Here is a 26,400-nt window from a genome sequence, read left to right on the forward strand (position 1 = left end):
CCTAGGGAGAATTTTTAAATAGGGACAATTTTAATTTAAATTTTAATTAATTATACAGCGAAAAAAATATTTGGTTTTTAACAGGTTTTTATGGGGGGATGATGTTTTATGTGTTTTAATATGCTGTAAGCCGCCCTGAGTCCTATAGGGAGAAGGGCGGCATATAAATCCATGTTAAATAAATAAATAAATAAATAAAACTTTGCAACTGTCATAAATACATACCAGTTGTAAGCATCCAAACTTTGATAATGTAACCACAGGAATGCTGCAATTATGGTAAATGTGAAAAACAGTCATGTCACTTTTTTCAGTGCCAATGTAACTTTGAACTAAATGAATGGTTGTAAGTTGAGTACTATCTTTATTTCTACTAGATGTAAGACAACAGGCACCATGGGAAATGAATTTCAGTGAATTTTACCACTGATAAGACATTTGGCCCACAAACATAAATATAGTAATTATCCTTTTGCCACAAGAAAATATGCTTTAGATGTGTTTGTGGTACATATGGAAACTGAAAGGTGTATATATGATGCAATCCTTTGAACTCTTATACCAAAATTATGCAGTGCATGCTATATGTTTACAGCCTTAAGTTACTTATAACATAATAAAGGTAGGATAAACATTTTAAATAATTGTAAACTTTGGAAATCTATATAATATCAGGAATGGGGAATACAGATTACCAGATATATTACAATATTATGCCAGATTAAAAAAATCATATATGTGTAACTTTAAATATTTAAAATTTAGAGACCACCCATCGCACCAGGCAACTCTGGTTAGTGTACAATTAAAGATTAAATACCATATTTTTGTAGATGGCAGCTAAAACAGGAATATAATTAAAGTGAAAAAGGCAAGGGATGGACTTCAAGGTGCTAGCCAGCCCAAAGGTTGCCTACTTCTCTGCGAGCCCCAAGCAAATAATCAGAGCCAGGTACTCAAACTGTTCTGAAAGACCAGGAGAATGGGGTTTCACCTCATTTTGGGATTTTGGGAAGGAGGATATTCCAAAGGGCAGGACGATGGCAGAGAAGGCTGTCTTCCCCTACCCTGTTAGTCAAAATTGGTTCCTGAAAAGCTGGGCTTGAACCATGGCTTAATTTAGTACCTATTATTCATCTTGGTGTTAAATTGCTTTATATCATTTAACTTAATCCTACTATCCAGATAATAGCCCACGATTCTCCTACTGGCACAAATCTGACTTTTTGTTCCCATATGCCTGTGGCAGATGCATTTCATTAGTTTCATAGGATTACATTATCTTTCACATTTCATTTTTTATCCAAAGAGAAATGTAGGAGTTGTAATCCACTTTTCCTTTTACTATATTTATTTGTAAAAGTATATGCCACCTGTGCCATTGTATATTAGCTTTGACTGAGCTACCTGAATATTAATAATACCATATGTTAATCATTACAGGCAGTTCTCACTTAACAATTAAGAATGGCAACTCTGTTGCTAAGTAGATAAAATACTATGTCATCTGACTGCACCAACTTACAACGTTAGTTGCAACAGTCACAGTTGCTGTCATTAGGTGAAGTCTGTACACTCGCAGCATCCTGTGGTCATTTGCTACTTCCTGTCAGTTTCCCCATTGACTTTGCTTGTCAAAATTTTTCAGTGAAGATCAAATAGGATGATTATGTAATCATGGGATATTGCAACTGTCATAATTGTGAACTGGTTGGCAAGTGCCCTAATCACAATCATGTGATTGTGGGGAGAGAGTAGTGTCCACAACTGAGGACTTGTCATATGTCCCTCTCATTTAGCATCGTCACAACTTTGAACATTTGTTGAATGAGTGATCATTGAATGAGGATTACCTTTATAACACACTGAATGGTGTAATTAATTGTAAATGTACATAATTTGTCCCATCACCTTGATATTATATTGCATGCTTTAAATCAGTTTCCTAATTCCTATGCATATTGAGTTTTTCATTGCAATGTTACAGCGAATCATTCTGACTGTTTTTTGTTATCCAACTTTGCATTGTTTCACAGTGCAAACAGTACATAGTGGATCACATAAGCTATTAAACGAATATTTGAGATTTTTCTAATTCATGTTGTCATTTTTTGCCATATCTTATTCAAGTCCAAAGGGGGAATCTGTAGTGCTTTGTAGTGGACAAGTCAGTATAGCCTGTATTAAGCTATAGCTATGCCTCTCCCATTAGGTGTAACACCAAGTGAGCAAACAAAATGGAAGTGTGAGCAAATGGTACTTTTGCTTTTTATTTACATTAATGTCTAAAGTCAATCAGATTTTATATTTAGTAGACTGTGCTACCTCTCCTATTATTTAGTTCCTTTTAAATGTATTCTTGCATATTACCTTCTATTATCTTCTCCAGAATAATCTTTCTCCAACCTGGCTTTTAGGTATTCCAGTAGTGTACCCATTGCTCTTTCACTTGAGTGAGTCCATCCGCTTTACTGTTGGTCAGTCTCCTCTTCTCTTTCCTTCTATTTTTCCTAGCATTATAGATTTCGCTAGAGCTGGGTCATGTGTGTTTTATGTCCTAAGCATGCAAACTTGAGCATAATCACTTGTGTCTTGAATGAGAACTCCGAGTTGATTTTTTTCACTGATCTGCTTGTCACTGATCCACTTCTTGGTTTTCTTAGCTATTTATGATATTGAAAAGTGTCAGTACTGTTTCTACCCTGCTCCTTTAAAATCTAATTTTCACTGCTTTACAGTTTCACAACAGAAACTTCCCTGCACGATTTTGATTTTTGTAGATATGGAGATATCCCACATCTGAATATCTTTTACAAGGCTTTTTTGTGGCTACTCTATCAAGTGCTAATCTGCTAGTTCTTTTACTATTGTAAATCAATTATAAAAGGCAAAAGCTACCCACCATTTCACTATCTTCATTGTCAAATTCAAGGCTGGTTGCTATACCTGTTAATACTGGTTTGATCTTTTTATTTAATTGTGCAATTTTTTTCATTGCACTTCTTGACTTTCATTACTTGAGCTTGCAGTTCATTTGCCTTTTCAGAGTAGCATCACTACAGCAGAAATTACTGATGTTTGTTCCTCCAATTTAAAAGCACAGTCATCTTGTGATAATCTGGCTTCCCTCAATATATTCTGAATAAGTTTGGGGAGAGTATACAGCCATATTTATAGCTATGTCTCACTCCTTAGCTAAGCTGGAGCCAGTATGTTTCAACATGATCTGCTCAGACTATGGTTTCATCATTTTTGTATATATTTTTCATGAAGATGTTCCAGGATTTCCGCATTCTATGGCTTGATATGGTTGATGCAATCAAGGGCATTTTCATAATTAATAAAACACACATTCCCTTATTTTGGGTATTCTTTGACTTTCTCATTCATTCATTGAATGTGCCTCAGCAATAATATCTTTTGTTCCTTGGCCTTTCTAAAACCAACTTTAACATCTGTAGTGTTATTGTTTGCATACTCTGTTGTGCATCCTTTTTTATTGCTAATATATAGACTGATTTCTTCCAATATGTTGAGGACTCTTATTCTCCAAATTTTCTGATACAGGTTGGTTAAAATCTTTACAGTGTATTCTGCTGCTTGTCATATTTCTGTAGATATGCCATTAGTTCTGATAGCTTTCCTATTGGTAATGATTGGAATGCTGAAATTGACACATCTGCTGTGGAAAATTTCAGTATCTTTCCATGTTTGTTGAATTGTTTTAGAATCAGTTATCAACTGTCCACTGTTTTTTTTTTAACCTAACAATTTGAGGTTGGAACTTCTTTTTGAGTTTGGAGATCTTTTGGAAGACTTTCCTTGTTTTTAATGTTTGTTTCCATCTTCAGTGCCATTACAGATATTGTAATCTTTTCTAACAGCTGTTTGAAATCTTGCGTTAAATTCCTTCCTGAGATCTTTATTTTTCTTGGCTTTTGTTTCTCTTCTCAGCAATTTCCACTCTTGTTCTGGCATGTTTGCTTTCTGGTTCCGAGTTTTTGGCAGTTTTTCTTCAGATTCATCCTTAACAACTTTGATTTCATTCCACAATTCCTCTAGATCACTGACCATGAAGTTCAGGTCTTCAAAGCTGTCCTTGAAAATTCTTCCTAATGTTGGAGCTTCCTCATTTTAGCTGGGCAGATAGTATTTATTTTTATTTTATTTATTTACTTCTATCATGAAACTGAAGGTAGCCAATATATCTAATATTCTTTCCTCCTCCTATTTTCCCCCACAACATCAACCCTGTGAGATGGGTTGAGCTGAGAGAGAATGACTGGCCCAAAATCACCCACTGACTCTCAGTATGACTTCATGCCTAGGGCGATTGCTGAGTTTATACAGTAGATGCATTAATGATGCATTCCCATCATTCTTTGCTCAATCCTCCTTTGCTCACTCTTCCCCCTCCCCCATCATAAGATAATATAGTAGGACTTGTGGAAGACTGACATTTTGCCATTTCATAAATGTATTGGCAGGTTAATGCAGTTCTGTTGCGTTCACTTTTTAATTAATGTTTGATTATTTCAGATTTATAGCAGATTTATAGCAGACTAGACTTATTCAAATCAAGATGTATTAACATCTAGTAGTTCTCTTTTATGAATTAATCTGAACTGAACTGTGTTTTGTTGTCCTTAATACTTTCTTTCTAGAAATATGAAGCATGTTAAAATGAAGGAGTTTTGTGATTATTACTCCAGCCTCGTACAACTGCATCATTTTCATGCCACAATGATTTGGGAAATTAGTTTTATTGCTCATGTGACTTGGTTAAATTCTTTCTTAATTGGAAGGGGATATACAGCACATTTCATACAATCTTAAAACAATTTTATTCTTCTTATTGACGGATAACAAGATGCTTTGATAAAACTGGTTTTTCTAGCCATGTCCAATCACATGGAATTTTTCTATTTATATATTAAGCTTACCTTTCAGACTAGAAGCACATGAAATATATTTTTAAAGTCTGTGGTTTTGTATAGTAAATCTTGTTATTTGTTTACCTGTGCAAAATATTGAAGAGTAGAAATACAGAAGGCAGAATAAGGAATTAACATAAGGTAAAAACATTTGTTTGCAAATTGTGAAAAGGGAGTCAATCTATTCTCCAAAGCAGCTGAAAGCAGGACAAGAAGCAATGGATGAAAGGTAATCAAGGAATGAAGCAATCTAGAACTAAAGAGAAATCTCCTGACAGTGAGAACAATTAATCAGTAGAACAACTTGCCTTCAGAAGTTGTGGATGCTCCAACACTGGAGGTTTTTAAGAAAAGATTGGGCAGCTATTTGTCTGAAATGGTATAGGGCAGTGGTGGCGAACCTATGGCATGGGTGCCAGAGGCGGCACTCGGAGCCCTCTCTGTGGGCACACGTGCCATTGCCCCAGTCTTGCCTCCCCCTGCGACCCCCTCACCAGCAGCTCCCCTGGAGGAGAGTCGCCCCAAATGTGGCCCACGCGGAGCAGCACAGCCAAGGACATGGCAGCCAGGCAGCGTGGACAACACTCTGCCCTCACGCCCCATCGGACATAGTTGATGCTGCAGGGCGCAGACAGAGGGCGTGGCCGCCATGGTGCTGCTGGGCTGCCTGGGCGATCTGCAGCGGGCCCCGGAGGCGGTGAGTGGCCCTGCGGGCAGGCAAGGTGGGGCGGGGTAGGGGTGGGGCAGGGGCAGGGCCAATTTTTGGGTACTCGGTCTCTAAAAGGTTCGCCATCACTGGTATAGGGTTTCCTGCCTGAGCAGGGGGTTGGATTAGAAGACCTCCAAGGTCCCTTCCAACTCTGTTATTTTCTTAAATGCTAAAATTTTCTCATGGTTTGCTTTGAAGGTTTTTTTCTCTTAAGATAGCCTTGAATTGTCTTGCATTTCCTGCCATTTGGAGACCAAAGTCTCTTTCAAGTCAAGCTTCATTTCTGGTTACAACATAAATATGATCATGTAATATTTTGGCAGCAATACACAAGTGATCTATCACTGTTTTTTTCTGGAATTGTTTTATTTCTCAGTCTAGCTGTAGTCCTGAGATTTCCTGTGGTCTCCCATCCCAGACTGATCAGATCCAGCTGTGCATAGAGAATAATTAAGGTCTGCTAAATGTTTCCTGTTATATCAATAAATAGGAGCTAAGAATATTTCCATTTTTATTTCTGAGGACCTACTTATTCCTAGCAAAGCTTTTTTTTTTTTTTCCCCCCCCTGAAAACACCTTTTTCTTTAAATGAAAGCTAAGAAATTTAGAAAACTGAACTTCGGACTTTTTTGTGTGTTGACTAGCCTATTCCTTGCCCAGTATGGTTTTTTTTTGGGGGGGGGGGGAGGTAGAACATACTTGACATCAGTTTCCTCTTCACTATTTACATCACTGTCTTACTATGAGGATTAAACTCGAAGTTAGCTGAATAGAATGTAGTTGCCATTTTGGCTTTTTTTTTTTATCTTCTGGTGTTAAAGGCATGTGGGGACATGATCATGATTAAAATCCTTATTCTGCTTTTTCTACTATACAGGATTTAAGAATGTTAAGACTAATAACTTCTTTTTTAATGCTCTTAGATTTTACAGTAGAAATTGTAATGCAGTAGATGGAGACAGGAAATTTTAGGTCTTTGTAGTGATATCATTTGTCTTGGTACTTATGTTCCCATTAAAAAATTGAAAGGGCACTTTGTAATTGCGTCTTTTATGTATTCTATAATTAATCTTCAGTCTTACTGTTTTATGGCTATGTGTGGACTAATTCTTATCGGTGACTTTAGTTTATGTGATATTGTATTAGCAGTGTAGCTCTTTGTTTTCCAGTGAAACATAAAATCAGAATCTAATGTGTACATTTTGTTACCAAATACAATTTTTATTATTTACGTACATGAAGACTCAGCTAAAAAATGTTGGTCGTAGGTTATTATCACTAGGCTCAATTTTATGACCTTTAGCAAAAAAAAGAGGAAAATATGATCACATGACCACAACACGCTGCAACCAGTTGTAAATGCAAGTGAGTTGCTAAGTGTCTGAAATGTGATCACATGACTGTAGAGATGATGCAGCAATCGTAACTTCCAGAATGAGTTGTAAATAACTTTATTTTGAGTTTTTTTGTAACTTTGAATGGTTGTTAAGCATCTGGTTATAAATCAAGGACTACCTGTACAAAACATTAAAGAGTAAAAATACAGAATGCAGAATAAAAAAATAGAATGTGGTAAAAACATTGTGAAGGAAAATTTGATGAGATACTCTCCTCTTCCATTCTTTTTTCCACAATTACTAACCAATACTTAAATATTTATGCTGTGCTTTTAATATTTAATATTAAACATAGGAAATCTTTGTTTATATCTATTTAAATAATCTCATCCATTGTTTTTCATTAGTCTGTTAACTCTTCATAGAAACTGTATTTCAGATGTGTAAATTTGCTTTGCTATGTAATGTGTTCTATAAAGAGGAATCCATTCCTGCTTAAATTTAGTCAAAGGTCTATTACAGTGATGGCGAAACTTTTAGAGACCGAGTGCCCAAACCGCAACCCAAAACCCACTTATTTATTGCAAAGTGCCAGGGCCGCATCAGTATTGTGGTTCCCTCAGGGAGGGCGGGGTGTGTGGCCCACGGTGGGCGTGGCCAGGGTGGTCACAGCAGACTGGGTGGGTGTGGCCAAGTAGGCGTGACCACCTCAATACTCTAATATCTCTACTCGAGCTTGCTAGCCGGCCATTTTGCCTGCTTTGTGCTGGGCGGGGCTGCTGCTCCAAGCGGCAGCAGCCTAATGGACCTGCGCGTGCCCACAGAGAGGGCTCTGAGTGCCGCCTCTGGCACGCGTGCCATAGGTTCGCCACCATTGGTCTATTATATACACTGTCAGTTTTGCCATAGCAGGATATTCACCAATTTTGGTCTCTCAGTCTTGTATCTTCAACAGAATTTCACTTTTCTAACATTTTGCCAGATTGATTCTTCCACTGTCAGCGATGAGCGTATTTAATACTCCTTCCTCCTCCTATTTTCCCCAGAACAACAGCTCTGTGAGGTGGGCTGTACTGAACGAGAGTGACTGACTCAAACTCACCCAGCTGGCTTTCATGCCTAAAGTGGGAGTAGAGCTCACAATCTCCTGGTTTCTAGCCTGGTGCCTTAACCATTCAGGGGTAGGCAACTTTGGCTCTTTTATGACTTGTGGACTTCAACTCCCAGAATTCCTGGCTCAGGAATTCTGAGAGTTGAAGTCCACGAGTCATAAAAGAGCCAAGTTTGCCTACCCCTGCACTAAATCAAACTGTCTCTGAAGCTGTGATACTTTGCATTTATACCTTCTAGAATTATTCTCAATATTTGTGGTTTCAGTTCAAATTTTATTTTTAAGATTTTATGAATTGTGTGATGTATTTCCTTCTAATAGATATATTTATTTATTAAATTCATACGGCCATCCATCTCGCAAGAAGTGACTCTGGGGAGTGTATAACAAAAAGTAAAACATATCAAAAACAATCATATTGAAATAAAAACATACAAGAGATTAGATTAGCAAGGAAGCCACCTCAAGACCTCCAGGCCAGGTCTTGAGGGACTTCTGGAAAATAAGTAGGAATGGAGAAGATAACACTTCAGGAGGGAGAATATTCCATAAGGCAGTTACCATGCCAGAGAAGGTCTACCTCCTTGGGCCCACTGTGTACTTACCTCACACATGGGACCTGCAGTATGCCTCATGGCAAATATGATGGGATGAGCAGATGTAGTTGGGATAGGGTGGGCCCTCAAATAACCTGGTCATGAAGAATTTTAAAACCAGCAGCACCTTGAGTTGGACTCAGAAGCAAACTGGCAACCAATGCAGTTCTTGGTATGGAGCTGTAATATATTCTATTCTAGAACCACTCGTAACTGCCCATGCTGCTGCACTTTGTATCAGGTGAAGCTTCTGGATATTCTTCAAGGGCACCCCATATTGAGCGCATTACAGTAATCCAATCAGGTGGTGACTAGGGCATGAGTAGAATTAATATACCTTGTGGAGTTAGAGATATTAATATTTGTTTACTTATATTTGAATATTATCTTGGGATCTGGTTTGGGAAGTCCGAGAGATGGGTGGGAGGGGGAGGGGTTTTTTTCTAATATAGCATTGTGGAATATTTGTGATGTTTTTTTTATGATGAAAATAATAAAAATTTTATTAAAAAAAAACTAAAAAAAAAAAACTAGGGCATGAGTGTGACTTTTTTTTTGCATGACTGCATGTGATAAAATGTTCCTTTTTATTGGGGTATTTTCAACATCTGTTGGTATAGGATTTGTCCATCTTGGTAATAATTGGATTAATCACTGTCTACTAAGATGGAACAGAATGAACAGAGAAGGAACAAATTAAAACCACTGTCTTCTAAGGACATTAAAGGTAGGAATGTCTAAGTGTGGCTACTCCAAGCCTGCCTGGGTTTACAGAAGTTGGTTTACAAACATTAAAGGTGAGAAGCAAATGATATGCTAAGCAGAAACCAAGCAAAGTACATTATGGCTTAAGATGATGTATAAATCCAATTAGTATGCAATTTGTTTTTTGCTGTTGTAGATTTGCTTTTCTTATAACTATAGTTATTACATTAAATTAGATGCATTACACCAGTGATGGCGAACCTTTTAGTGACCGAGTGCCCAAACTGCAACCCCAAACCCACTTATGCATCGTCGGGTGCCGGGTGGGTGTGGCCCATTGGGTGGGTGTGGCCCATTGGGTGGGCGTGGCTGCGGTGGTATCGGCAGATTGGGTGGGACTAAAAAGTTCAGTCAATCAATTCCAACTTTGCTTCCCGCGAGAAGTTGAAATTGACTGATTGATTGAACCTTTTTTTTTCACATGGCGGTGGAGGCCTAAAGCGAAAAGGTTTTATAAAACCCAGCTGAAGGCCTAGCGCTGGAGCAACGGCACGCGTGCCCACAGAGAGGGCTGTGAGTGCCGCCTCTGGCACCCATGCCATAGGTTCGCTACCACTGCATTACACTATTACTATAACAATGGGATCAATCCTAGTTAACCCACATTTATGACAGTTTTTAAATTAATTCCCAAGTATAATCAGGGCTCCTATTATGTATGTACATATATCATATTAGTGAATGTAATGCTAAAGCAAATCCAGCTGTATTTGTTTATTATTAAAACATTTAAACTGTCCAATAGATGGAGCACTCTGGATGATTTACAATAAAATGCACTTAAAAATACAATCTGAATATCAGCTTATATTATAAAATAAAACCATATATTATAGAATCAAATAAAATACAGAATTTAAAAACACCATATAAACTAGGTAGCAACATGGTAGCATTTAAATTGCTAAGAATTAATATCAAATTAAAAATCAATGAAAAGGGAATTGTGTTCATTTTCTTTATATATCTCCTCATGTTATTTGTCATCATATCTTCTTCTTTGCTTAGACTCATATAAGCTGCCTCACCCAGACCTTTTTTGCTGCTGTAGTCTGCATGATGGATGAGTCAGTCCAACTTAAAATATGGGTTAATATGAAGCAACTGCTAACGTGTTCTTGTCTGCAAAATGGGTAGTAAAGTGCATAGGGAAGTATATCCAGAGAAGCATTGTACATCTTTTAATGGAATTATACATTTCAAACACAGAGCTGGTTTTTATGCATTAGATATTGTTATTCATGACACACATGGGCTATTTCAGCAGTTTAAAAGTTGGTCTATTTTTAAATAATACATATTTCTTATCATATCAAGATATAGTTGTCTTAAGCCTTCCCGTGTGAAAGCTAGAATATAGAGGGTAACCCTTCTGAACCTGATACTATTCAGTTGTTCTGAAACTGAAACTGTAATTCCCAGCCAGCCTGAAAAGCATTAATGAAAAAAAGGAATGCATGTGAAATGGAAGAACCCAGAAAAGAATCACATTCGGAATTAAAACCCATTGAAGTCTGTCTTTCGTGTTACATGGCTGTACCGAGATGCACTTATAACAGGTTATGCTGCTGTATTCTCCATTGCTTGTAGCTTCTTTACATGCACTTCCATGTAAAGTGCATTGCAGTAATTTAAGAGGGCGAGGATTAAAATCAGTGCTTGTGAGAAGGGCCTCCCAAACCAAGAATGGGTAGCACTGTCTCATAACATAAATCTAGATGAAGATTCTTTTGGTCTTGGTTGCCACCTGTCCCTGTTCAAACCTGTCCCTACAAACTGAACGCCCTATCTGGAAATGTGTTACCCCATCCAAGTCTAAGCTGAAAGTTCCTAGGAACTTCCCTAGTGCAGCAACCACAGCCACTCAAATTTCAGGACCCCACCCACCCCGCCTCCTAACAATATGACAGGACCTTGACAGCATCATTTGCCAGTTTTGAGATTTAAGTTGTATAACTGGGTTTCATCAGCATTAGATGATACTATATTCTGTGTTGCTGAATGACTTCATGGAAATGTTGAGTGGCAAGAATCTTAGATTGCTCTTTCAAGATTGACTGGAATTGAACTACAGAGATAACAGAAGAAGCATTTCAACATCATGTCCCATCTCTTCCCCCACCCCCTCTCATAGCTGGTTCTGAAGGATACCATGTTTGAATAATAATGCAGATGAGAAATCAGTAAGGACCAGGATAGTTTCACCATCTCAATCTAGCCCTTTCAGAGGTCATCCCCAAATGTGACCAATACCATCTAAGTGGTGTAGACTATTTAGATAAATAAATAGAATATAAATGGCTCCTGTTGTATTCTTTTGCTATATAGAACTTACAGAGGTTATTTACATCTCTTTCTTGTACTCTCCTGGTTGTCTGGATTTTGTAACAGACCTTGTAATCCTATCAATATCTGTTTCTCTATTAAGTACAAATGTTGCTACATTAGATACAGATCCTTTGATTTGTTGGCATTGTTTTATAATAGTAATGTAGAGTTGTGATTTATGATGATTTCTGGCAAGGGTTTATTATATAGAAAAAATGGGAAGGAATGTCTAACTGAGCCTTAGAAATTCCTAAGGTGAAATGATACTTTATTTTTTCCTATACTGAAATGATGTTAGAAATAGAGGTCATATCTGTACATGGGGCCAAGTCCTTTCTGCAGAATTTAAATTTATCAGTCTAATCAGGTAGACCAGACAGGAAACATGACCAGATAAGCTAATTCTTCTTTATTGTATGGGTAGTCCTTGACTTAGAGGACTTAGAGTTAGAATTATAATTACAAAAATGATTTATGTCCATTTTTTACACTTTTTCACACTTATGACCATTGCAGTGTCCCAATGGCCACGTGATCAAACTTCAGATGCTTGGCAGCTGTCACATATTTATGACTGTTGCAGTGTCCTGAGATCATGTGATCCCCTTTTGCGATCTTCTGATGAGCAAAGTCAATGGGGAAGATAGATTGACTTAGCAAACGTGTTCTTAACTTAAACAACTACAATACAGTGGTTCACTTGACAACTGTGGCAAGAAAGGTAATGGGATAAAATTCACTTAACAAATGTCTCACTTAGCAACATAAATTTTGGGCTCAAATGTGGCCATAACCTGTATTTTGTAAAGCATTTTTGTTTTAAAATTTGTTCCATTTTAATATTTTTAGAAATTAAATTGTTGCTTGAACTGTGAAACTTTCTCTTTCAGATCTGCTTTCTCTTGTTTGCGATATTGTATATTGTTTCCTACTTCATTATCAGAAGATACAAGAGGAAAGCAGGTAACTGGTTTCGTATTCATTTATTTTCTATAATAATAATAATAATAATAATAATAATAATAATAATAATAATAATAATAATAATAATAAAAAAAAAAAAAAAGTTGGAAGGGATACATATCTATTTATGGAATAAGTATTGTAATATAATTGCATGTGATCTGAGAGCTTTACCAAAACAAATTACACCACATTTTCTTTTTCCCAATTTGCATTTGTTTTATTATGAGTCCTTTCAGTTTATTAACTTTTTTAAAAAAAATATTTTTCCTAAAATGTATTTGCTGAGAAATCACACTGGGGAAATGCTATTGTGTTTATATCCTGCTTACATATATCCCAGTAGAACGAGAGGTGACCTGTTTTTCTTAACTATTTCATTTATATCTTTTAACTTGCATATAATAATAATAATAATAATAATAATAATAATAATAATAATAATAATAATAATAATAATAATAATAATAATAATAATAATAATAATAAAGTTGGAAGGGACCTTGGAGGTCATCTAGTCCAATCACCTGCTCAGGCAGGAAACACTATACCATTTCGGACAAATGGCTGTCCAGTCTCTTCTTAAAAACTTCCAGTGTTGGAGCATTCATCGCTTCTGGAGGCAGGTTGTTCCACTGGTTAATTGTTCTAACTGTCAGGAAATTTCTCCTTAGTTCTAGGTTGCTTCTCTCCTTGATTAGTTTCCATCTATTGCTTCTTGTCCTGCCTTCAGGCACTTTGGAGAATAGCTTGACTCCCTCTTCTCTGTGGCAACCCCTGAGATATTGGAACACTACTGTCATGTCCCCCCTCGTCCTTCTCTTCATTAAACTAGACATACCCAATTCCAGCAGCCTTTCCTTACATGCTTTGGCCTCCAGTCCCCTAATCATCTTTGTTGCTCTTCTCTGTACTCTTTCTAGAGTCTCAACATCTTTTTTACATCGTGGTGACCAAAACTGGATGCAATATTCCAAGTGTGGCCTTACCAAGGCATTGTAAAGTGATATTAATACTTCCCGTGATCTTGATTCTATCCCTCTGTTAATGCAGCCTAGCACTGTGTTGGCTTTTTTGACAGCTGTTTCTTCATTTACTATTACCTTCTCTATTTTATGATCCCACCAGTTCTTGCTTGCAGGCAAATGATAGTTCTTTCAGACCTTCCAATGCACCATTATTGCTATTTTGTCATATTGTTGTTTGTAGTCAGTCTGGGCAGTCTTCTTGCATCACGTAACCAGGTAGTCCACTATTTCTTCAACTTCTTTGCAGAGGCGACCCTTGCTATCTATTGCTGTCTTCTCAATTATTGCTTGTTATGCGTTTGTTTCTAAAGATTGTTTTGTGCAACCAGAATTAGCCCCTCTGTCTCTTTCTGTAAGTTTCCGGCTCTTAGCCATTGCCAAATCTTGTTATAATCTGCTTTGCCTGTTATTTTTTTAATATAAATGTAGTACTTAATCTTCCCATGCCTCTTTTCTGACTTTTATTTGGTCCTTCATGTAGACCATTTTGGTCTCTCCACTATTCAGGAAACCATCCTGGTATACTAGTATCAGTGCATCTTTTTACTGTCCTTCAGATATTCTTCTAATGCCCTTTTTTCTTCTTCAACCGTCTGACTATACTTGCAACATTCCATGCCTACATATTTTCCTAGATAAGTAGAGTTTGTAAATGTTTCTCTGAGGAGACAGGACATGATTCATTGTCATTATTTTTCTACTCTTCCTATCTAGGGCTTTTAGTTCTGTTTGAGTCACTCCATTATTCCAGCTGTGTATCTAATGACTGGAATTGCCCAGGTGTTAATTGCCTTGATGGTATTTCCTCCACTGAATTGGATCTTCCTTACTCTCTTAATGTATTTACTTCTAATCTTTTTCTTGACTTCAGTGTGCTTGATGTTGTCAGCTTGAAAGGTGCTTGTGGTGATCATCTTCATCCAGATCGTGATGTTATTTCCATCTTGATTCCTTCAGTTTTCACTATTATTCCCTGTTTGATGGCGAGCATAGCTCATTAGTCCGGTCCATTGCAATATCTTGACTGTATATATGGACAGTGCTGTGCAGAGATTCTATTTCAGATGGTGTTTTTCCATACTGCTCCAGATCATCCATGTAAAGGAGGTGGGATAGCCTGGCAGATGTTTTTGATGTTTGATGGTCATAGCCTGAGTTATTCAGTATTGTTGACAGAGGGACAATGTTCCTTTATTTTTATATATATATTTATTACACTCTTATGAAGCCACATTACTAGCTATCCATGGCTACATGCTCTTCGATTCTATGTGTTATAGGTTCTCCTGCTTGAGCAGGGGGCTGGACTAGAAGACCTCCAAGGTCCCTTCCAGCTCTATTCTATTCTAGTATGAAAAGAAGGACTACTCCAACTTTCTATTTGCACATCCATTACACTTTAGCAGGCTGCTTGAGAGTCTCTTGCAGGAATAATCTTGGACTGGAGATTAAAATGGGCATAACTAAGAGATTCTTTTTAGATGCTGCAAATTTCTTTTAACTGGAAATACTTTGCATCTGATAAGAAATAAGCTCGGTTACAAAGGTAATTCTTTAGATAGCTTGATTTTTTGGTTATTTGTAACTGATTATCTTATAAATACAATATTAATATATTTTAAAGAGTAAATTAGCTTTCTCTTTCTGGTCACTAAAGGTAAGATTTTTTTTATTCTATTGAATGACTCGTTTATGAAATAATTACTGTATAGGTTAATCAGGAGAGCATCCTAATCAATGATTTATTTAGATCTGGACCCATGACCAGTCCAGAAATGTTTCTTTTGAACATTGTGAGACAGTTACATGATATAAAATAATAGTGTCCCAAAACCAGCTTATACGAAGTAACTTTAACTGATATCTTTGATTTGTTAAATGGAGAGTTTGTGTTGCAGATTCCCTGGCTGCTTGCTGTCTGTTCAAAGTAATAAAGATTTTTGTGTTATACCGCCACCTAGCTACCAAGTTACTTCCAAGTGCTTTGCTTATACTTCATGAATAGTTGCAAGAGTGTGATTGATGCCTCTAGTACAGGGGTGTCAAACTCGCAACATCACATGACGTGTTGCGAGGTATTGCGACTTTTTTTCCAATGGGGTGGGTGGGTTTTGGCATGACACATCCGGCCTGTGGGCCGGCAGTTTGACACCCTTTCTCTAGTAAAATAATAATTCATAATAGCTGATGTAATCTATAGCTACATTATATGAATAAATCAGTATATTTTAAAGAATTTAATATTAAATTCTAGTCATGAGTATCTAAATATAATTTTTCTTCTTCATTATATTAGAGGCATGCTTTGTTTTCTAAGTGTCATCATAGCATATATGTTCCCCCCCTACAGATATATGTTTGTCAAAAACAGATCATGCCAGACAAATCTTACTGCATTCTTTGACCAGGTGACAAAATTAGTGGACCAGAGGAATGCTGTGGATATAATTTACTTGGACTTTAGTAAGGCATTTGACAAAGTAGATCACAACCTACTACTTGATAAGATAGAAAAATGCGGGTTAGACAGCATCACCACCAGATGGATCCGTAGCTGGCTGACCGGCCGTACTCAGCGTGTGGTCCTCAATGGAACCGCATCTACATGGAGGGAAGTGTGTAGTGGGGTGCCCCAGGGCTCTGTTCTGGGNGCTGCATTAACAGAGGGATAGAATCAAGATCACGTGAAGTATTAATACCACTTTACAATGCCTTGGTAAGGCCACACTTGGAATACTGCATCCAGTTTTGGTCACCACAATGTAAAAAAGATGCTGAGACTCTAGAAAGAGTACAGAGAAGAGCAACAAAGATGATTAGGGGACTGGAGGCTAAAACATATAAGGAACAGTTGCTGGAATTGGGTATGTCTAGTTTAACAAAGAGAAGGACGAGGGGGGACATGATAGCAGTGTTCCAATATCTTAGGGGCTGCCACAAAGAAGAGGGAGTCAAGCTATTCTCCAAGGCGCCTGAAGGCAGGACAAGAAGCAACAAGTGGAAACTGACCAAAGAGAGAAGCAACCTAGAACTAAGGAGAAACTTCCTGAGAGTTAGAACAATTAACCAGTGGAACAACCTGCCTCCAGAAGCGGTGAATGCGCCAACACTGGAAGTTTTAAAGAAGAAACTGGACAGCCATTTGTCCGAAATGGTATAGGGTTTCCTGCCTGAGCAGGAGGTTGGACTAGATGACCTCCGAGGTCCCTTCCAACTTTATCATTATTATTATTATTACTCGCATACAGATGCAGAGTGACATTGAATATTGAATATTTCAAATTTATGGATTAAAAACAATGAGAATAAATTAGGATGTACTTGAGCGTAATCTGTCTATTCTTTCCATTGGATGTGAATTAAAACATGCATTGCCATTCTCATTTTGGTGCATCTAACATGCATTTAACTGCTGCTCTGTAGTAATGAACATTTCTAAGTCCTGATAATAGCATATTTTAATTTACTCTATTGTATGATAGTACTATGCAATATTATATAATTGACAAAGGACATCTAAGTAATTCTCAGGTAGTTAAGGCTAAACAGCTTGCAATTCCATTTTTAAATCTTTCAGCAAAGAACACTTTAATGCAAACATTGGTAGAATACCACATTAATGAAGACTGCAGTCTTTTGAATAATAAGCCCTCCCCTGCAAACTATCATGAATTTGAGATTTGTGAAATAACAGCCAAATATTAGAATAAAAGATAAGTACATTTTAAATTTTGATCATGCTCAGGGCTTTTTTTCAGCCGGAACGCGGCGGAACCGCGTTCCGGCACCTTTTTCCGGGCCGGCCGCACCGGAAATAGCCCCTCCCAAATTTTACTTGCATTCCTGTTCTCTAAAGGGGCGGTCCTAGGGTTTGATGAGGGCGTGGCCAGGTTTGAGTTCCACCACCTTTTCTCTGAGAAAAAAAGCCCTGATCATGCTACAATTTCTCTTTGCCAATTGCTATTAGACAAGAAGTAAAACATTTAAGAATGGCCATGGTATCAACATGTAATCTAAAATATGCATTTTTTTTTCAGATGAGCAAGAGGATGAAGATGCTATTGTCAATAGAATTTCGTATGTATATCTTTACTTTCTTGGTAGATGTTAGAACTATGCAAATACAGCAACTCAAGAATTTCCCTGTTTATGATTCAGGATGATGAGAATTGGTGATGGTAGTAATGCTGAATTTTTATATTGTTTGGAAAGCATTTTTAAATGAAATATAATACTAACATCTGGCTATTTTGCTCACATTTATGTGTGAACAAAATAGGTATATGAGGACCACATGTGAAGATAGCTTATTCTTTCCTGTACAGGCTATATACAGATTTAGTTTTATATAAGGCAGATTTGTGATTTATGTACAAAAGTTTTAATGAGTGGGTTCTAAGTTTGATTTAGACTATCTTCTTAGAAAGTTAAAAGGCGTAGAATATGGAACACACTTCTCAAATTATTAGCGATTTATTGATTTTTATGTAAAAATATTTTTATCTATCCTTTTAGTGCTTACACATTGATGAAGGTAGATAATAGTTCCAATGAAAATACTGTAATAGTTAAAAATAAAAAATAAATGTAACTATTAAAATAGGGCATGAAATAAACTGAAATAAATAAAAAGATAGGTACAAAATAGTGGAAGTTCCTTAGATGCCAGTTTTGTGTTTTGGAGACATATTCAGCCCTAAGCTGAAAATTCACTTTGGTCCATTGTTATCCAATGGTTTGTCAGATTTTTTTTTCCAAATAGAGTATTGAACTCTGCAGGGTTTTTTTTTTGGAAATTACACATACATCATCAGTAATGTAATACATAGATGATGATATTTAGTTTTTTATTTTTAACTAAATCAATAATGTGTAGAGTATAATGTTTAGTTTTTTATTTTTAATTATTTTTTTAACCCCTAAGTTAAATTGCATTTTTATACAAAAACATTTTTGGTGATTATATAAGGAATTGTACTTCCTATTCTTTAGAAATAATGACTGGCATTATGTTGCTATATCTGTCAAAATAACCCACTGGGTTTAGGCCTTAGGCCTGAAATTATTTCCCTGCTATTTGCATTGTAATCCCTTCCATCAGAACGCGTGAATGGCTATTTAGTTAAGAATAATATGATCATGGATTATCCTGTTGAATTATTAATGGGTAACAAATATTGCCTTTTTGGAATATTTGCTTGAACTGCAACAGAATATGGTTATGATTCTGATATATTTTTAAATTTGCCACCTTTTATATGCTAACTGTAGCAAAAACACAAATTTATATTGCTATATATCTTTCTGAAAATGTGAAACTTAGTTTGGTAATATATCGAATCAAAAATATAACATGAGATCCATAGATTAAGCTTTTTTCCTGTTTTATGAAAATGAAAATATTGGTCTAATTACTTTATGCAAACTTTAGACCAGACATGTCAAACACAAGGCCCAGGGGCCGGATGCGGCCCACAAAGTGGTTTCATGTGGCCCGTGAAGCCATCCTGGAAACAGTGAGGGAACGGCCCCCGCTGCCTTGGCCATGGCCCAGGCCGGCCAGGAGCCAATGTACAATTTTGTGGTGGCCATCTATGCTAAACGCATTCAGTCTTAGCTCCACAAGGCTGTCTAGAATAGTGAGGAATCAGCCCCTGCCGCGTCGACCTCGCCCCCTGGGTGCATGCTGGGGAGATGTCACCCTTTGTGAGGAATGAAGAAATGGGCCATGCCTTGCCCCAGTCCCACCCCCTTCTGCCAGAGACCCTCAGATCTGTCCTATTCCTGCCCAGGCTCCCACAGGCACCCTTGACGCGATGTAGAGCTGGCCATGCCCACCCAGTAGGCCATACCCACTCCATCCACGCCCACCCAGTAGGCCACACCCAACCTGGCCACACACCTCCCCCCCCGAGAACAACCGCAATGCTGATGCGGCCCTCAATGAAATTGAGTTTGACACCCCTGCTTTAGACAGTGAACAAGACATTATAAATCAAAATGATTGGCAAACTGGTTAAACGGCTACTTCCTTCCTTGCCATTTCTGACAGCTGTTTTGTCATGATCATTGCCTTTCATTGCAAGTAAAAGTTTTTCTGTAAAGCTGAATCTACGATAATAATTTCCTTTTCTGAGTAAGGTACATGTTTTCCTGCCTATTACGACAACTGGCTTTTTCCCCTTTTCATGTGACTAATCTTTCAAATTTTGGTATTACTCTAAACCCCAAACTTAAAATGCATGTGAAAATTAAAAAATATATTTCTATCTTATAATCAGTTTTTCATAATGGAATATTTAATAACTGAGGTGTTTTTATTTTCTGGATTCCATTATTCCTTGATCTGAAACATCTATGAAATGTTTTGATTACGGCTACCCTGCGGTAAGCTAGGTGACCAATACATTTAATCACTCAATCATTATTTATTATCTACTCGCTTTCAAGCCAGGATATTATATAGAGCACAGAAAATGAGTAAGAGATAGTAAGCTAAATAATTAAAGGTATAAGAAAAGAAAAGATGGTTAAAACAAGCATCTGCCCAAACTACTCGATACACTCCTTCGAATCTTTCTGTTCTTTCAGATCTTCCTCCCTTCCACCACACTGACATGTTTCTTCAGATATGGTCTTTTGTCCTTCAAACTTCTCTTTCATCAGCTCTCTTCAACCATAACTTTCTCAGGCTTCCTCTTGACTCATTGATTCTTCTTTTATGTATTTGTTTTGCAATGTGATCCTCATTCGTTCTCTCTATTTGACCACACTACTTCAATGTATTTTTTTTGTCCTGGTCCATCATTTTTGTATTCACTTCACATTCAGTCAGCACCTAATAATTTCCACCCTTTATCAATTTATGTTAACACAGATTTAAATACTCAGTTCCCACTGCATTCATTGATTATCTAAAAACACAGCTGTCACTTCCATGTAGTAAAAAGGGGCAGGAGCACGGTCCTATATACAAACATTTTTTTCCCAACAAGTATTCATTGTTTGGAACCACCAATGTGCTATCCACTACTTACTTACCATCTTAATATTTCTCCATCTGTCATCCTGTCTTTAATAAACATTCTGTCAAGGTACACTGAATTATCTATTTGTTCTGGGGTTTTTTCTTAATAAATTACTGGCAAGCCTCAATTCCTCTGATACCTATCATAAAGTCAATTTGATTTTTAGTGGAAAATATGCACCAAGCTTTCCAAATTTTTCTTATTATTATCTTTTTTTACTGTTTTGATCATAATTCTGTGAAACACCATTCCAAGTGCATATTAAATCAACCTCTTTATAGTTTTTGCATTCTGTGTTGTGCCTTTCCAATAGTATAGGGAAATATAACAATATTCTTTAATGGCGTACTTGTACAGGTTCTCCTTAAAAGATTTTTGAACTGAGTATAGCTCTAGAAAATGCACTTGGATGTTTCCTCCTCCATATAGAAAACAAAACCAATATATTTTAATCTTACCAAGTTTTTGGAGCAAAGTTGGCAACTGCAAAGACCCAGCTATGTGCATGAAACATCTATCTCCTCTTCCTGATTCAGATCTTTGAGTTCCTGCAGTTCTTCAGTCCAGAAGACAGTTACAATTCCAGAAGAATTTCAGGAACTCAAAGGTCTGAATTGGGGAGAGGGGCTAGAAGTTTTATGTATGTAGCTGGGACTTTGCAATTACCGACTCTGCTTTAAGAGTTTGATGGAATTAAAATATATTGGTTTGTTTTCTATATAGACTGTATTAAGGAAAAAAATGTCCTAAGCAAATATCAGTTGGTTTACTTAAAACTTGATCTTTAATGAGTTAATCCCTCCCCCAATAAAATCTAAGACTGAGATCCAAAAAACTTTTGTAAGCATGCTTATAAACATGCTTAGAGTTTACTTTTCTTTTTTTTCCAGATGTGGATCATCATTATCTCTGTGAAACCTGTTTACATTTTCCTTAATTTCACTGTTGGGATTTCCATGAGTGACGAATAGATATCTGAAAAAGATTAGCACCCATTTGCCTACAGAATTAGTTGCTGCATTCCTTGACTTTTGAGCTAATGTATATGCTTTTTTGGTATTGATGTGCCCAGTTCTAGTGTTCTCCAGTAGAGGGAGTGCTTCCATTAACTCTGGACAGATGTTGTTTGCTTGAACTAGCCTAGTATGTGGACGACATACTTTTTTTAAATACAGAATTTAATCCTGTAGAAGAAATATAGATAATTATATGATAAATCAGCATAGAGAAATTTATTAGGGTATCAGCGTCATAGGTTTTATTTTTAACACAGGTTCAATTATATTTGCAGAAAATCTTCGATTGATGCAAATTATACAGCATTTATTCTACTTGAAGCATGGTAGCTTCAAGTAGAATAAAATATTCTAAAATATTATTAGAAAAAATATTTGCTAAAACTTCTGTTGATTTTAAAATTGCTCCATAGAGACTAAAAATATTACTGCCGTTCTGTCTTTCAGGCTGTTCCTGAGCACTTTTACTCTTGCAGTTTCAGCGGGCGCTGTGCTCCTCTTACCTTTTTCAATAATCAGCAATGAGATTCTGCTTTCTTTTCCCCAAAGTTACTATATCCAGTGGTTGAATGGTTCTCTAATTCATGGTTAGTATGATGTCATGTAACATTGCTATTTGAATGTATGGTATGTTATAACTTGTGGATGCCTTTAAAGGTAGCCCTCAACTTACAACCATCTGCTTAGCAGCTGAAGTTACAGTGGCACTGAAAAAGTGACTTATGACCAGTCCTCACACTTATGACCATTGCAGTACTCTGCCCCCATGATTAAATTTTGGGCACTTGGCACCAGTATGTGCCGTGTTTACCTGAAAATAAACCCCACCCCGAAAAAAAGACCTACCCTGATTTGTGGGGGTGGGTCTAATATAAGCCCTACTCCAAAAATAAGCCCTAATTAGGACCCCGCCCACTCTGTCCCACCTGGCTGCCACAATGGGGCAGGAGGCCGCATGGCATATCACGCTAAAGAGCTTGGTGCACCATTGCCCAACTCCTCCCTCTTCTTGCGAGCATTTCTTCACTAACCTGCTTTCCAACTCCGGCACGTTTCTCTCCTGCTGCAAGGAAACGGAGTTCGTGAGACTAAAAAAAGTTCAGTCAGACCTTCCAACTTCTTATGAAAAAAAAAAAAAATCTCGCGAAGTTGGAAGGTCTGACTGAACTTTTTTTTGTCTCATGAATTCCGTTTCCCTGCAGCAGGAGAGAAACGTGCCGGAGTTGGAAAGCAGGTTAGTGTTGACTTTTTGCTTTTGGGAAGAGGGAGGAGCTGGGCGATGGTGCGCCAAGCTCTATTATAGCAGCACTGGGGGGAGAAGTAGCAGGAAACAGGGCTGCCCTTTCCAGAACGGAGAAGGGAGAGACGGGGCGAAGCAGGGTGGTAAGTAAGTGCTTTTCTCTGCTCTGCATTGCTGCCCAGAGCTGTTCCCCTCCCCGTTCTCCATGCTCTCCAGTGGTGGTGACTGAGGGCTGGCGGAAAGAAGTGGCAGGGGAGGCTTGCGCTGCCCAGTCATGGCGCAAGCTATGGGAGAGTTGGTGGTGGTGGAGGAGGAGGAGGAGGAGGAGGCTGCTGCCGGGCAGATGATCTGTGGGGCAAAGCATGAAGAAAGCCCCTCTAGCGGCGCACAGCGACAGTGGAGTCTTTCGCTGTCACTCCCGTCTGGCTTCGAAATGGCGGAGGGCAACCAGGCCTACCCCACCCATCCTCCATATGGTAGCATGGTAGTCCGGTTCAGGAAGAGAGTGAAAGGGAGGAAGGAATGGCTTGGCTGGGGGGGGGGTCTGAAGGAAGCGGGTGCGGGGCGCGTGGGGCAGCTCCACCCCCTCTCCCACCTGCCTTGCCTCGTAGTGGTATAATGTGTCATGTGCCCTCCTGCCGTGAGCGGCCACAGCAGAAGTGGGGCGGCACCAAGTGGGCTCCTGCTGGATGGGACTGTTGGTGTCGCTGCCGTGAGGTGAGGCAGGTGTCACGGAAAATATAAGACAACGCCCAAAAGTAAGACCTAATGCCTCTTTTGGAGGAAAAAAGTAATATAAGACTGGGTCTTACTTTCGGGGAAACACAATATTTCTGACAGTTGTAGGGTCCTGTGGTCATGTGTCACCATATGTGGCCTTCCCAGCTGCCTTACAAAATGCAAATCAATGGAGGAAGCCAGATTTGCTTAATGACAACATGATTCACTGCAATTATTCACTTAATAGCTGTGGCAAAAAAAGTCATAACATTGGGGGCAACTGGAGGATTTTTAATAAATGAATAATTTGTGGGATCTGATTATTTTAATAGAATTTGGAAACCATATCAGGAAATTGTATGTGAATTTTCTTAATAGCCAGTAATATTGTCAGCATCTTGAAATACTGAAAGTAAACATTATGTAAAGTTTGAATACAGGGGTACCTCCTTACTCATTGTTAATTGGTTCCGGAAGGCGTGACAAGTACTAAACATATCATGTGACTTAACACATGATCCTTTGTTTCGTCTGGAAAGGGTCATGAGGTAGCTGACACCAACAAGTTCTAGCTTGCGTGTCAACACCAAACAAATGACAGGTATCAAAATTTTCACATCAAAATGCTTTGAGTACCAAATTCAATGAGTTTTAAAGCAGTTGAGTACTGAGTATGATTGTGTATGTTACCCTGGTGGTCCTCAATCATTATAAAATGGATTATTTTTGCAATTATTTCTTACTTACATTTTCATAGAAAATACTTTTAAAAGAGTTTGGCAACCAATATTATAAAACATTCTATGAAGTAATTGATATAGCTATTCTTTTATTTGGAATTATTTCAAAATCTTAAACATGTTTAAAGTTAATGTAAACGTGTTGAATTTGTAGAATTTAAACAAAATATATTATAATGATTGTGCCATTTTTATATAATAATTTTGACAAATAGGTTGTTGTTTTAAAATAAAGACAAATTTTGTTCAACTTTAAATCTCAGTATATAAAACAAAGGGGAAAAAGGATTAAAAAGTCATGAAATTCTAAAAATGCATTTGCCAAATATGAGTGTTTTTTTTTCTATTCCATGTGTGTCCAGCAGATGGAGATAGAATATAGTACAAGTGGCCTATGGATATAAAGCTTGTCATTTCACAAAATACTATAGGCAAGGGTGAGGCTTTATTAGAGCTGGTGAAATGCTTAATTTCTGTTTATCTTATAATAAATATCTTAATCCGATATTGCATCAGATAGAAGCTGGCAAGAATTTTGTGTTTATTTATAAAATCCAAGATACACTGTAGTTTTCTCTTTGAATACATGTATATTTTTGTCTATACATTCAGCAACCCTTATCTCATATTTTCTATCATTGTGTTACATTGTGTTACATCAACATACTTTTGATGTTAAAGAACTATTTTTAGAGGGGATAGGTAGGTAAACCTGAGTCCAGTATTTATGAAGATATCAGACACAATATAAAACAGATCATGCATACAGATATTTTCTGAAGTATTTTTTTTCATGCACAGTTTTTGCCTGCACTGCTTGCGTTAAATGAATCAGTTCTGCTACCAGTAGTAACTTTCAAAGAATCAAACAATGTTTGGTACCTAATAGAACGATTAAACATTTGCATTTGGCATTCAGTCTGATACATAATATGCTTTAGAAATTATTTCGAAGCGGGAGTATGAGAATGTAAAAGAGGCAGCTGCTTTTCCTTTAATGTGGCTCCTTAAAATAGCTGCATTTGCTTTTGGAAACCTGAAAAGACTTGCATCGATTCTGAAACACCTTGAGACACCTCATGAAGCATTCAGAGCTCCAATATCTGGAATCTTAAATCTTCAGAGCAGTGAACATGTCAGGAGAAATCCTGTGATTATGCTGCTAACATGATATGAAAGCTAGTAATCACCAAACAGCATTTGAGAATGCATTTTAATTTATGGACAAATACTTTGTGTGGAAAAAAATACAGCTTACAGAACCAGACATCTTTTCAAGACCATCTAAAATTGCTGTGTTTACATCTTAAAAGATCGCCAGGAGGGGAAAAAATTAAAAGTAATTTTTTTCTATGATATGTTTAAAATTCTGCTGTCTTTGAGAAACAATACATTGACATATTCCTTTTCTTATTTTGTTTAGGTTTATGGAATCTTGCTTCCCTCTTTTCCAATCTTTGTTTGTTTATATTGATGCCCTTTGCTTTCTTCTTTCTGGAGTCAGAAGGCTTTGCTGGCTTAAAAAAGGTGCGTAGCTATTATATATTCAGTGAATGGGATATCAGAAGTGCCATGTGATGGGGGGGAGGGTACTTGGCACTTTCTGAGCTTGGTTATTTTAATAACAAGAACAACAACAACAACAACAACAATAGAGTTGGAAGGGACTTTGGAGGTCATTTAGTCCAAACCCCTGGTCAGGCAGGAAACCCTATATAATTTCAGACAAATGGCTGTCCAGTCTCTTCTTAAAAACTTCCAGTGTTGTTCTAACGGTCAGGAAATTTCTCCTTAGTTCTAGGTTGCTTCTCTCCTTGGTCAGTTTCCATCCGTTGCTTCTTGTCCTGCCTTCAGGTGCTTTGGAGAATGGCTTGACTCCCTCTTC

At 37.4% G+C, this 26,400-nt stretch overlaps 1 protein-coding gene across 1 annotated transcript in view; it reads left to right on the top strand.

Moving 5' to 3' along the window:
* Window positions 1-26,400, top strand: part of LMBR1 (limb development membrane protein 1) — a 59,602-nt gene that overhangs the window by 1,498 nt on the left and 31,704 nt on the right. Inside the window, exons 2-5 of the mRNA XM_015832524.1 lie at window positions 12,671-12,743; window positions 17,809-17,848; window positions 22,263-22,402; window positions 25,939-26,042. Of these exons, the coding sequence (XP_015688010.1) occupies window positions 12,671-12,743; window positions 17,809-17,848; window positions 22,263-22,402; window positions 25,939-26,042 (357 nt within the window). The remainder of the gene's footprint in view (window positions 1-12,670; window positions 12,744-17,808; window positions 17,849-22,262; window positions 22,403-25,938; window positions 26,043-26,400) is intronic.

The sequence above is a fragment of the Protobothrops mucrosquamatus genome, unplaced genomic scaffold, assembly GCF_001527695.2.
Source record: "Protobothrops mucrosquamatus isolate PMUCROS unplaced genomic scaffold, P.Mucros_1.0 scaffold5, whole genome shotgun sequence".
Taxonomy (NCBI): Eukaryota; Metazoa; Chordata; class Lepidosauria; order Squamata; family Viperidae; genus Protobothrops; species Protobothrops mucrosquamatus.